The sequence below is a fragment of the Pipistrellus kuhlii genome, unplaced genomic scaffold (assembly GCF_014108245.1).
Source record: "Pipistrellus kuhlii isolate mPipKuh1 unplaced genomic scaffold, mPipKuh1.p scaffold_m20_p_13, whole genome shotgun sequence".
In the NCBI taxonomy this organism is placed as follows: domain Eukaryota; kingdom Metazoa; phylum Chordata; class Mammalia; order Chiroptera; family Vespertilionidae; genus Pipistrellus; species Pipistrellus kuhlii.
The window spans coordinates 45,970,972-45,982,979 of record NW_023425438.1 but is presented as its reverse complement, the minus strand read 5'-3'; the positions used below and the strand labels follow the sequence as shown (position 1 = coordinate 45,982,979).

At 42.6% G+C, this 12,008-nt stretch overlaps 1 protein-coding gene across 1 annotated transcript in view; it reads right to left on the bottom strand.

The window, feature by feature from the left end:
• The window catches only part of DNAH6 (dynein axonemal heavy chain 6), a 198,755-nt gene that overhangs the window by 101,318 nt on the left and 85,429 nt on the right, over positions 1-12,008 (bottom strand). The window contains exons 30-34 of the mRNA XM_045580949.1: positions 9,105-9,272; positions 6,369-6,517; positions 4,599-4,706; positions 1,390-1,945; positions 57-179 (exon numbers count right to left, since the gene is read on the bottom strand). Coding sequence (XP_045436905.1) covers positions 57-179; positions 1,390-1,945; positions 4,599-4,706; positions 6,369-6,517; positions 9,105-9,272 — 1,104 coding nt within the window. The remainder of the gene's footprint in view (positions 1-56; positions 180-1,389; positions 1,946-4,598; positions 4,707-6,368; positions 6,518-9,104; positions 9,273-12,008) is intronic.

Here is a 12,008-nt window from a genome sequence, read left to right as displayed (position 1 = left end):
CAAGGGAAGTGTGAGCCCTCACAGACAGACACTGGGGAGTATCTGGTTGCACTCACTTTTTTAGAAATACCCGCCATCCAGGTTTTAACGTAAGGCATCCATTTCAGTTCATCGGGATCCACAAACACCATCCCACACCGACTGACTGTAGCAGGAGAGGCAACCTTTAAGTCTTGCACCTAAAATTGAAGAAAGGGAAACAGGAAACAGGTAATATGATATTTTCTTACTACTACACCTTCCATGTTAATGAATCATATGTACTAAGTTTAATGCTGATAGGCTTTAGACCACATGTGTCAAACACAAGGCCCGCGGGCCAAATCCGTCCCGCCAGGCCTTGCAATGTGGCCCGCACCACGCTGTCATCACTGCACTCCGCTGCGTTTCCATCACAATGACAGTTTATGACTGTTCAGTAAACCATTCGGCCCGCGATTTAGGCTGGATTTTAGATTTTGGCCCCTTCTCTGATTGAGTTCGACACCCCTACTTTAGACACTGGAAGAGCTATAAGTAATCTGATATAGGGAAGGAGTGTTAAGTGAAATCATAATTATAGGAGGATACTGTAAAATTCCTTCTCTATTCTCTTTTTTTTTTTCTTGTTTCATTCTTGTACCAACACCTAGTCTAACACCTAGCATATAGTAGGCATTCAATCAATATTTGATGAATGAATACACGAGGGCTATAATCTTCCATACTATTTTGTCACTGTAATTGGTCCACATTACTCTTTTAAACCCTCCTGGGAATGATTTATTCACTTTAAGTACAAGAATTTTTTAACTTTGAGAGCATTTAAAATCATGTTAATTCATATATACAATATATATATATATATATATATATATATATATATATATATGCACACACACACACACACACACATACTTCCAAAGGAAAAGAAACAAGTGCTGGGAAGCCACTTCAAGAGTTAGAAATTTGGGATATTTAGTTCCCTAAATAAAGGAGTGTGCCTTTCTTGTTGCTCTTGTGCCCTTGGGATCTTGTTGCAGGGGGGCGTGTTCTCTTGGCACCTCTGCATTCGCCCATCTGGCCCACAGCCATGGCCCATCTGGCCCACAGCCATGTGGGCGCACCTTCCTCCCCCACACGAAATGAACCAAGGGACTGTCACTAGCCTGATGAAGAACTGGGCTCAGTTGCAACATGGAACGGAAACTCTGGACACTGGCTTGCTTCTACACTTCGTCTATAACTTGATTTAGGGAAATAGGACTTTGGAGACCTAGGGATGTAATTCCACGCAAATAAAAAAAATCACTCATTCTCTTGCATGAGTCTCAGAAAATTCTTTTTCTGGAGTTATTGTGAGGACTCTGCCCCCAGCTCTCTACCCCAACTGCCCGATAACATATTTACCTCAAAAAGCATGTGGATTTGAGGTGTGAGTTTAATCCTCTCGCTGTTAGCCAGGCAAAGCATCTTGTTATCATCCAACACTGTATTCATGTTTTCAATCCAAAGAGCATCCACTGGCCCATCACTGATGATCCACTTATGGTCTTCTGAAGTGTCTTGCACAGCTGCTCGGACACTCAGTGCCATCAAACCATCTTTCCACTCCAAGGTTACGCTATTCACTTCACCGTATAACTCACCCATTGTAATTGATTTAGGATTAAGAACGTATGTTTTAACTGGTTGGTAAAGGGGATTCTCTGCACCATTTTTTTTCAAATTCCCTAGAGTTTCTGCAAGTATTCGGTAAACTGTGGTCTTGCCACCTCCAGTTGGCCCAACTAACATAACACCATGCCTTACCAGCATAGTTTCATAGAACTGTATCACTTTTTTAACCATACATGACTCAGGCTGGAGATTTTGCCCATTCATGACATCTATAATTGTTGACTGAAATATACCATAATCATGTTCTGGAATTTGGACTCCAGGGAAAAGGTCAGATATGATTCCACTGAAATTCAAAAAATAAAATCAATTAAGTACCACTGGTAATTGAGTTTTCCCCATATTTGTTACAATTAATTGATTAAACATTAAAATGAATTTAATTTTTCTCATTGATCTTTTCCTCCAAACATGCACAGCATTAGTATATCTTACATTTTATACCAGGATCTATAATTTCTCTGATATTGTGCTTGATTTTGCTTGTTTCTTATACTGTAGACCAATGTTCTTAAGTATATTGGGAACTTTTAAGGTAAGCAATATCTCTTGTGTTTCTGTATTGTCCACAGTAGATGGTGTAGTATAGAAAGGTGAGGAATCTATTAGTTTATTTCTAATGTCACATTTCTAACTCAACTTTTCCCAAATGCACAAATGTGTACTTATAACTGTATATGCATCCTCAGAAAAATAATATGGAAATAAAAATAGAAAACTAGTACTAGGTAAAAAAGGGAGTAAAGGAAAAATCGACTTTCTGTGGGAAACAATTAATGTGGGGTGTTTCTTTGGGTAAAAACGAAGTTAAATCCCTTGCTTACACTTTATACACAAATGCATTTGAGATACAGTAAAGACCTTAATATAAAGTGACCACAAAGGTACTAGATAAAAATATGAGATGAATTTTATACCACTGTGGTAAGGTCTTTCTAAGAAAGATAGGAAATCTATAACTAAAAAATAGTGATAAAGTGAAAAAAACAAACAAACAAGTAAAAAATAATCTTCTGTGAGATAAAAGGTTTTCTATACAAACTTAAAGAATGAATGATAGAGAAATATTTCCAATTTTTATACCAGATAGAATTTATGACTCCCCAAAAATCAGTAAGAGTATAATAGAAAAAAAGCTCTTAGAATAATAAATATACATGACTCATGACCTTAAGAAATGATACTACTAATTAAATAAATGCATACATTCAAGATTTTTGGTCTCTCATTAAAATACTTAAAGGGAAATGGGTATTTTCATAAAACCATTTATATAAATGTAAAATGTCTTTGGAGAACATCTTCATAGACTAAATTAAAAATGCTTCTTACCCTATGACCTAGCTAACTTACTTCCTTGAATCTCAATTATAGAAAGATCATCAGTGTGCAAAGATAAATGCTTAGACATTTTCCTCATTGTATCCCCCAAAAGGAGCAGACACACTCTGAGGAGCCGGGGCACTGATAGAAGACAGGGCAAAGGGAATCCCAGCACAGTCATTAAGGACATCCCCGGTAAGAGATGTGCACCAGGGGCCATGAGTGAGCAGCCCCGATTAGAGCAGGACAGAGGGCTCCCAAGAAGCAAATTCAATATTTTAATTGTTTGTTTGCTTTTAGGGAATTTACACTTTGGTAGAATTTGGAAACGATAAGTTTATAGGAAGTAAGTAAAAGATTAAAAAATAAGAATGATGGTAAGTGAAGGGAAAATAAAAAGCTAGGTTATTTAATAATGAAACTATCGCTCAGCCATGGATAATGTTTACATGGCCATGATAAAGCACAGCAATCCTAGATTTTTTTGCTCAGGTTATATTGCAATACGACTACACAGAGAAGATGGGCCTAGGGGAAGAGCTGCACATGCATAATGGATAATATCTAAAACTGAAAAATCAAGAAATGGCCAAAACCAGTTTGGCTCAGTGGCTATAGCGTCGGCCTGTAAACTGGGGAGTCCCAGGTTCGATTCCGGTCAAGGGCATGTGCCTTGGTTGTGGGCACATCCCCAGTAGGGGGTATGCAGGAGGCAGCTGATCCATGATTCTCTCTCACTGATGTTTCTAACTCTCTATCCCTCTCTCTTCCTCTTTGTAAAAAATCAATAAAAATATATTTTAAAAAAATCAAGAAATGGCAAAAACATGGTACTAAAAATATGAAGGTCAATAGTAAAATGAATGAATGCGTCAATCAATCAGTGAAAAAATTACTTGCCTTTGGTAAGTTGGTGAAGGGCAGGGAACTACTGCTTTTCATGAGACTAATTTATGGCATTATTTTATTTTTAAAAATACTACATGTATGTCTTAGATAAACATAAAACTAATTAATAAAAGTAGAAATACATAAATAAAAAGCAATCACATTTATGCTAACCTCAAATCTGATTTCTTGGGGGGATGGGAAATTTCTCAGATTAACCCATACTAATTTATATAGCATACAGCCTGATGATCAATATTTTTTGGGGAAAAAAACCCACTTAGAAATAATTGGATGGCTGATAATATTTTAGTGCCTTTATTTTATATTATTTATTTATTTTGGTTAATCCTCTCCTGAGGGTATTCTTCCATTTATTTTTGGAGAGACAGAGAAACACTGATGTGAGAGAGACACATCAATTGGTTGCCTCTCGCAGGTACCCTGACCAGGGCCAGAGCCTGCCACCGGAGTATGTGCCCTTGACCAGAATCGAACCCAAGAGGACCCTTCAGTCTGTGGGCTGACACTCTATCCACTCAACCAAAATGCCTAGGACTAGGGCCTTTATTTTAAATGAGTGTTTGTTTTTTCTTAAATGGCAATAAGTATCTCTAGAAAAGATGAGAGATTTATTACTTTGTTAGAGAGAGACATGCTTGCAGAGAAGACTATCCATGACCTCTACACAGCAGCTATGCCTTATTCTGTAACATCTAGAAACTTACCTGAACAGAATAGCGTCATCTGTTAGGAACTTGGGCAAGTTGGAGTCTCGCAGTGCTCTTATCAACACCACATCTTCATTTAGATCTGGGTTCTCTCTTTTTAAAGACCTAAATGTAAAAGGATAATTCAGATGACATTTGTGAGGACATAGTTACTGAATGTGATTTTCCAAACCCATGGGCCAGGGATTCCAGAAAGCTAGGGGTGGGGTGGGGAGGGGGGAGTAATGGGGCGCCCTGCTGCAGGTTCCTGCTGAAAGGTGAGGAGCATGTTCCCTTCATCCCAAGTGTCCAGCTCCATCAGAGCATGCGCAGGAGTCAGGCACAGGCTACACAGCCTTGAGGATGATGACAAGGACACTTTTTTTTTTTTTTCCAAGTTCCCACATCAATCCTCCCTGAATTTGCAAGCATCCCTGGAAGCATCATGATGATTAACATCCCTGTGACTTTCTGTTAGCTCAGCCCGGAACACCCTGCTTGGCTCCTTTGCTGGCACTTATTCACCCTTTGAAACCCAGCCCAATTACTCCCTCCTCTAGAAGGTTCCTTCATCTCTCATGGCAAACCTTGGGCACAGCCCTGTGGTTGCCCTCACTACTTCATATCCTAGATAATTGCTCATTTTTCTGTCTTGCCCACTGTGCTGCAGTTGAAGTGTTAGGAGTCTTTCTCTAAAGTCTTAGTAGTCTCCTTAAGGGTCCATCCTGTGTAAAGGAGAAACACAAATATCTTTCTATACCCGATGTCCTTTCTTTGAAACTATTTCAAAGAAAGAACAGAGATTATGGAAGGGCAGACAAATTTGTGGAAAACTCAAGGATACAGGGCCAGGCTGAAGGGCCCTGGAGGTACAGAATCCAGACCAGCAAGTCATGGCCTGAGAGGAAGGACAAGATAGGACATAGTCCTTAGAGACTCTGGCCAATCTGGAGATTCCATAGACAGGAGTTTTAAGAAGATCTGACAGGAGAAAAAAGAAAAAGGGACCTGAAGGGAGAAAAAGCTCGTGCTTTACCAGACCCTAGAGAGCAGCTCTGCCGTGGACCATATTGTAAGGACAGAGGTGAAGTCTTTGACAAGAGTCTGGACAAATGATAGAATGATAAAACTGAAGTGTTTCGAATGATCTGGCTTTGTCAGGTGACAGTTATGATTGATAGTTGAATATGCATAGCTAAACGTATGCCTTTTAAGTGGAGTCATCATTCTTTTTTAAAAAATTTTATTTTATTGATTTTACACAGAGAGGAATTGAGAGGGACAGAGAGTTAGAAATATCGATGAGAGAGAAACACTGACCAGCTGCCTCCTGCACACCCCCCACTGGGGATGTGCCTGCAACCAAGGTACATGTCCTTGACCAGAATCGAACCCGGGACCTTTCAGTCCGCAGGCTGACGCTCTATCCACTGAGCCAAACCAGTCCCGGCTGGAGTCATCATTCTTATATTGGGAAAAGCTTTTGCTCACTAAAGCCCCGTGTATGTGACAAATTCTGGGGAAATGAAAGTTCTCCGAAGCCCAGTCTAGATTCAGGTTCGGTCTGGGGACAGCCATGTAGGGCCCGCACTGAAGAACTGTCAGGGGATGAGCAGAGATGCCCATTTCACGGCGAATGGAGGGTTAAGGTAAGAACAATGACAACAGCAGCGGCTGACACTGATTAATCACTTCCTATGCTACTTTAAGAGCCGTTTGTGAATTGCCCATGGAATGTGTTTGATTGCACGTTCTGACGTTTCGCTGTTGGCCGCCTCGGTTTCTTACCCAGCCATGACCAGCACAGACTTCACGGCTCTCATGCCGAAGTCGTAGTGATCTTGCTGAGAGAGCTGTTCACTGCACAGCTTATACATCTGAGTCATTTTTCTTGCTAATATTTTACTGGATTCAAATCCCTCAGAATATAGAATTACCTAGGAAAAAAGCATTACATCATGTTATTACGTTTTATTGATAAAAATATGTCAGCATAAATACCAATGTCTTCAAAATCTACTTCAGACACCACAGCTCTCCCAGTTGTCACATCATTTAACAAAGAAATGTAAAGACTGAGGGGAAAAGGATTTTCTATGCCACAAGGAAGTGGAAGGTGGGACATTGTATTGGGGAGCCCTGAGCCCTGATTCTGCTTCCTCTCCATTGATGGAGATGCAGCCTTAGTGACATTTGATTCAAAGAGTGGAGAGCCCACAGCTTGAAAATGTTCACATCATGGCGGCTGTGATGATGTAAGCAGTATGCTAATAAACAAGATGGTGGTATAAGGCCTGAGTACAGAAGCAATACTTGAGCCTCTCACATCTGACGGTGTAGGTTCCCCAAGAGTCTCAGGAAACTATACAAAGATCTGCAGCCTCTCCCCTGCCCTAGGAGCTGCCTTGCCTGGGACAAGTTTCTGTAGCCATGGCTAATAAATCCATAACAACAGTGGAGGGGGTGTGGACCCTTCCTCCAATCCACAATCTACTCAAATCTCTGCTGCTGGCCTCGGCATTGGGATTTGAGATGATGCAGAGATTTCTTTACTGGCACCTGTTTTGTTTGGTCTAGCTACCTATCAGCACAGAGATCTGTACACTGCAGGCGATTAAGAGCATTTACTGGTGGCAGATCCTGACTCATTCAATCTGTAACAACAGGAATAGCACTCAGTAGACAGGGTTTTTTTTTAAATGTCTTCAATTAATTACTGATAATCAATAGGATGAAATATGAGATATGAACAAAATGGTGGATTGAGTTCCAAAACTGGTTTCTTTGCTACCATCACTGGACAATGAGCAAGCCATTCACTGTCCCTGTCCACAGGGGCCTAGTGAAGACACCACCTGCCTTAACAGCCTTCCACCCCACCATGGCCTCAGGAGCATCTGTTGCAGGTGAGACAGTGGGTTAAGTGTGAATGTAGAGAGCTGAAGGAGACTCATGCCTGGGCCCTTTTAGAAGCTTCTGGACTTGCTGAGTCAAATCTGGAAACTGTGATGATATAAGCATTATACTAATAGAAGTTGTAATATTCCTAATGATAGGATTTGGCGTGGTTTATTCTATTTTTAGGTAATTACTTTTACTTCATATAAAGAAATATTTTAAATGAGCTGTTATCAAAAGAATTGTTAGCCACAGGAGTAATCTGTGCTTTCTGGGTAACTGCATTCTAAAGGGGGTGGGGTTCCTTGTCATGAACTGCAGTGCTGAGCACACGAGGCCATCAAGAGCCTGAAAATGTCCCATATTTTTGTCTGGATGGTCATAGTGAATCTATGTGTAAGAGTTTCCTGAGTTGTACTCTTATGATTTGTGTGCTTAACTATATGCAAATTACCCTTTGCAAAAAGTGCTAAGAAGTCACATTAGATCTTAGCTAGTATTAAGAAACCAAAACCAGTTTAAACGGAAAGATTCCTAGATAGACACAGAAAGAATAAACACAATATAACTATTTAATGTATTAATGATGACTATTTCTTATTAAGCTGATACAGACTTACAGACCAATCTCCACCCTCCATCCTCCACCAGCAATGCTGTAACTCAACATCCCTGGACTCTAACATAAAATAACTAGAGGCCCAGAGAACGAAATTTGTGCATGGGGGGAAGGAGGGAAGTGTTATCCCTCAACCTGGCTTGTGCCCTCTTGCAATCCGGGACCCCTTGGGTAGAGTTCTTAGGCCTGGCTGACAATCAGGGCCTATTGGGGCTTTCCTTCCCCTGGCTGCCGGCAGCTGGTCCTGCCTTCACCACTGCCACTTCTTGTCATTTGTGTAGTGCTGTCTCCCCTCCCCCACTACCAGTTGCCTCCTTCTGTGGGCGACAGGCATGTGGTGCGATTGCTTGACTGGCCTGGGCCTCCCTCTGTGGGGTGATCAATCACTGGGCCCCCAAATTGATTGCCCTGCAAAGGGAAGTCCCGCCCACCCAGTCCAGCCAGGTGGCCTGGGCCTCCCTCTGTGGGGTGATGGTGGTGGTGGGGGGGCCCTGACCAATCGCATTGTACCCGCCTTGGCTGGCCTGGCACTAGTGCGTGCCAAAGCGTGGTCATCAGGAAGGTCATCCAGATGGTGGTTCTGCTGTTCAGTCGATTTGCATATTATGCTTTTATTATTATAGATGTCCAAGAAGTGAGAACAATATAGTATGTTTAGAATGACTCCAGACATTTTAATTTCTAGAGATGAACTGACAAACCCCAATGAACTGCTTAATTAAACTCAATGATTCATTGATTTAAGAACCTACTATATTCCAGATAACATTATAGGAGGCATTAGGAATATAGCATTTACACACACACACACACACACACACACACACACACACAGAGAGAGAGGGGGGGGGGAACAAAACATCATAAGTGATAATCATATCTACTCTTATGAGCAAGCAACGATGTACAACCTTTGCCACGGTGCATTCATGAAGAAAACTTTCTACTTCAACAGTAAATAAAAGAAATAAGCTTAAATTTTTCCTGGCTTATAACGTGAAGCTCACCTCTGCAATCAAGGCATAATTTGGAACCATCATTGCAAAAGGTCTGAACAGGGCTTTCAAGTTATCTGGCAATTCAGTCCTGCCTGCATATCCGGGATTCATCGTGATGAAGGCTGCACAAGTCATGATCAGCTTTATTTCCCGCCCCTCAAACATGAACCTAGGGAGCTGTTAAAGGAAAGAGAAAGGATAAGTTAATACTTCTCCAGACATCTGTACACTCCTTCACATGATTCGTACTGGAGTCCAAATGTGTGTAATGGAGCCCTGGCTGGTTTGCTAAGTGGTTAGAGCATCAGCCCACAGAAAAAGGGTCTTGGGTTCCATTCCCAGTCAAGGGTGCATGTTCCTGGCCCAATAGGGCTGCATGTGGGAGGCAACCAAACTACAATATGTCTTTCTCTCATGTCAACGTTTTTTTGTTTTTTTGTTTTTTTTTTTTGTTTTGTTTTCTCTCTCTCCCCCTTCTCCCCTCCTTCCACCTCTCAGGAGAAAAAAAATTATCTGGTGAGAATTAAAAAAAAAAAATGTGTGTGCATTGGAACATCATGCAGAGAGATATAAATCCTGCTGTTGGACAACAGGGGACATTTCTCTCCTGGTTCTGTCCTACAAAACCAAACTCTTCTACTCTGTGCCTCCTTGCCTCTGTCTTGCCCAATAGTCTCTTCCTGCTTGACCCAGTCCTGCAATCTTCTAGGCCTCAACATTTTTTGCTGAGCCTCCTCAACTCAACTTGAACTTAATGGCCACTAAACCTCTCCACCCTCACTTTTTGCTTTTCTCAAAAAAATTCTAATCTGATTTTAGTCCTTGGGTGATTGAAGCCCAGCTGTTAGTGTCACTGGAATTACCGCCTCACTTTTATTCAGCAGCAAACACCTGCTGAGCATCTGTTGCAGGTGAGGCAATGGGTTAGGCGTGGATGCAGAGAGCTGAAGGAGACTCATGTGTGAGCCCTCTAGAAGCTCCTGGACTTGCCGAGTCAAACCTGGAAACTGTGACCATTGTGTGCAACAGATGATACAGGGCAGGTGTGTGCAAAGGCCACAGGGAGCAAAGCCAGAGGAGCAGTAGGGAAGTCTGCTGGAGGAAGGAGGAATGAGGAGAGGCATTTCACAGAGACAGCCAGAGGCAGCGGTTCCAGTCAGAGGAAGCAGAAACAGGACACTACACTGCATGTTCAGGGAATGACCAGCTATCCACTCTGCTCAAGGGTAGGGTTCTAGGAGGAAAGAGTCAGTAAGCCAGGGCCTGAGCATCAGGGATCTTGCACACTAGACGAAGGAATTTAGATTTTGTCCTATGGGTGTGGGAAGCAGAGAAGAATTTTGAGCAGAGTGATAGGGTCAAAGGCAGCAGTGGAGAGGTCAGATAGGGGGTCCAATAAGGAACTGTTATTAGAGGGACTTTGGGAGCCAGAATTATGGGGTTATCACTAGGGACAGAAGGCATCTAGCAGGTAAAATTAAACGGATGTGGTGATTGATGGCTTCAGTTCTAGGGTTGATAGTAATGGGGAAAATCCAAGATGAATTCCAGGTCTAGCTGGGCCACTGGATGAAGGCACTAGTAAGAACGTGGAGAATTCAGAGGAAGACTGGATGGAGCTGGAGATGTGTCATATGCTGGAGCAGAACATGTTGGATGGTACAACTGGAGAGCAGTCCTGCTGCCACTAAATTGCTGATTCTGTTTTTGTAACTTGCAAATTTCCATGCTTTAGTGTCTCCACCTATCCCAGGGGATGTATCTCCTTCCGACGACCATCTGGCACCAGCAAAACTGAGGACGAGATCTGGGGAGTCTCAGACGTCCTCCTACCTTCCTGTGACCGCACATGGTTACTCTCCAGTTGGCAAGGCTGCCATTCTCCCTCTGTTCTCTTTGGTCCTTCCTCCCTTTTCCGCCACACTTTGCTCTCACCTCACTGCTCAGCAAGGTGATAATGACTTCTGAGTTAAGGTATATTTGGAGGCCCCTGTATTCAATACAGGCCTCCGCAGATGATCGGGGTCGGGGGAGGGCAGGGAGTGCACACCTGGAGGGATGCAGACTTTAAGGTCACATGGATTTAGGTCTATGGTGTTCCCAAATATTTTAAAGTTTCTTTGAATCCTTTTCACCTGCAAGTAACCTTGAGGCAATGCCATATACGTCACGCAGGTTTGGTGTGTAGGTAAAATAAGTGTAAAGTACAACAACTTGTACAATTTAGCAGCTCATTCAATTCCAATTTCTGCTTTCTTTTTACTTGCTTTATAATTTGCTTTTTTTGCAGAGGTGATAATCAAAATATCTAAGAACTCTTTAGCAGGGCACCTTTCGATGAGAATGGCCCCTGACCCTGGAGCTACAGCTGCATCCAGATGCCCTCTCGCTATGTCAGCATGACTCCTTCGGCTGGATCCTGAGGACATAAGGGCTTCCTGTGAAGGGGCCAAATTAGTGGTAGGGGACCTTCTAGGGCACATGTGTCAAACACAAGGCCCGCGGGCCAAATCCGTCCCGCCAGGCCTTGCAATGTGGCCCGCACCGCGCTGTCATCACTGCACTCCGCTGCGTTTCCATCACAATGACAGTTTATGACTGTTCAGTAAACCATTCGGCCCGCGATTTAGGCTGGATTTTAGATTTTGGCCCCTTCTCTGATTGAGTTCGACACCCCTATTCTAGGGGTTTGGGGTAGTAGCTATTTATAACTGGCAAGACTGTTCTGGCTTATACTGTCTGAACATCAGTCTGCCCTTTGGTGATCTTATGACTGTTTCTCAGGAAGTCAACACAGAGAACGTGGTCCATGCTTAAGGCAATCAGCTTCCCAATATAAATCCCTCATATGGGACACACTCCTTGGCTTCTGTCCAGTGGATGCTGGGGAGCTGAGTCCCCCTGGATTGCCCA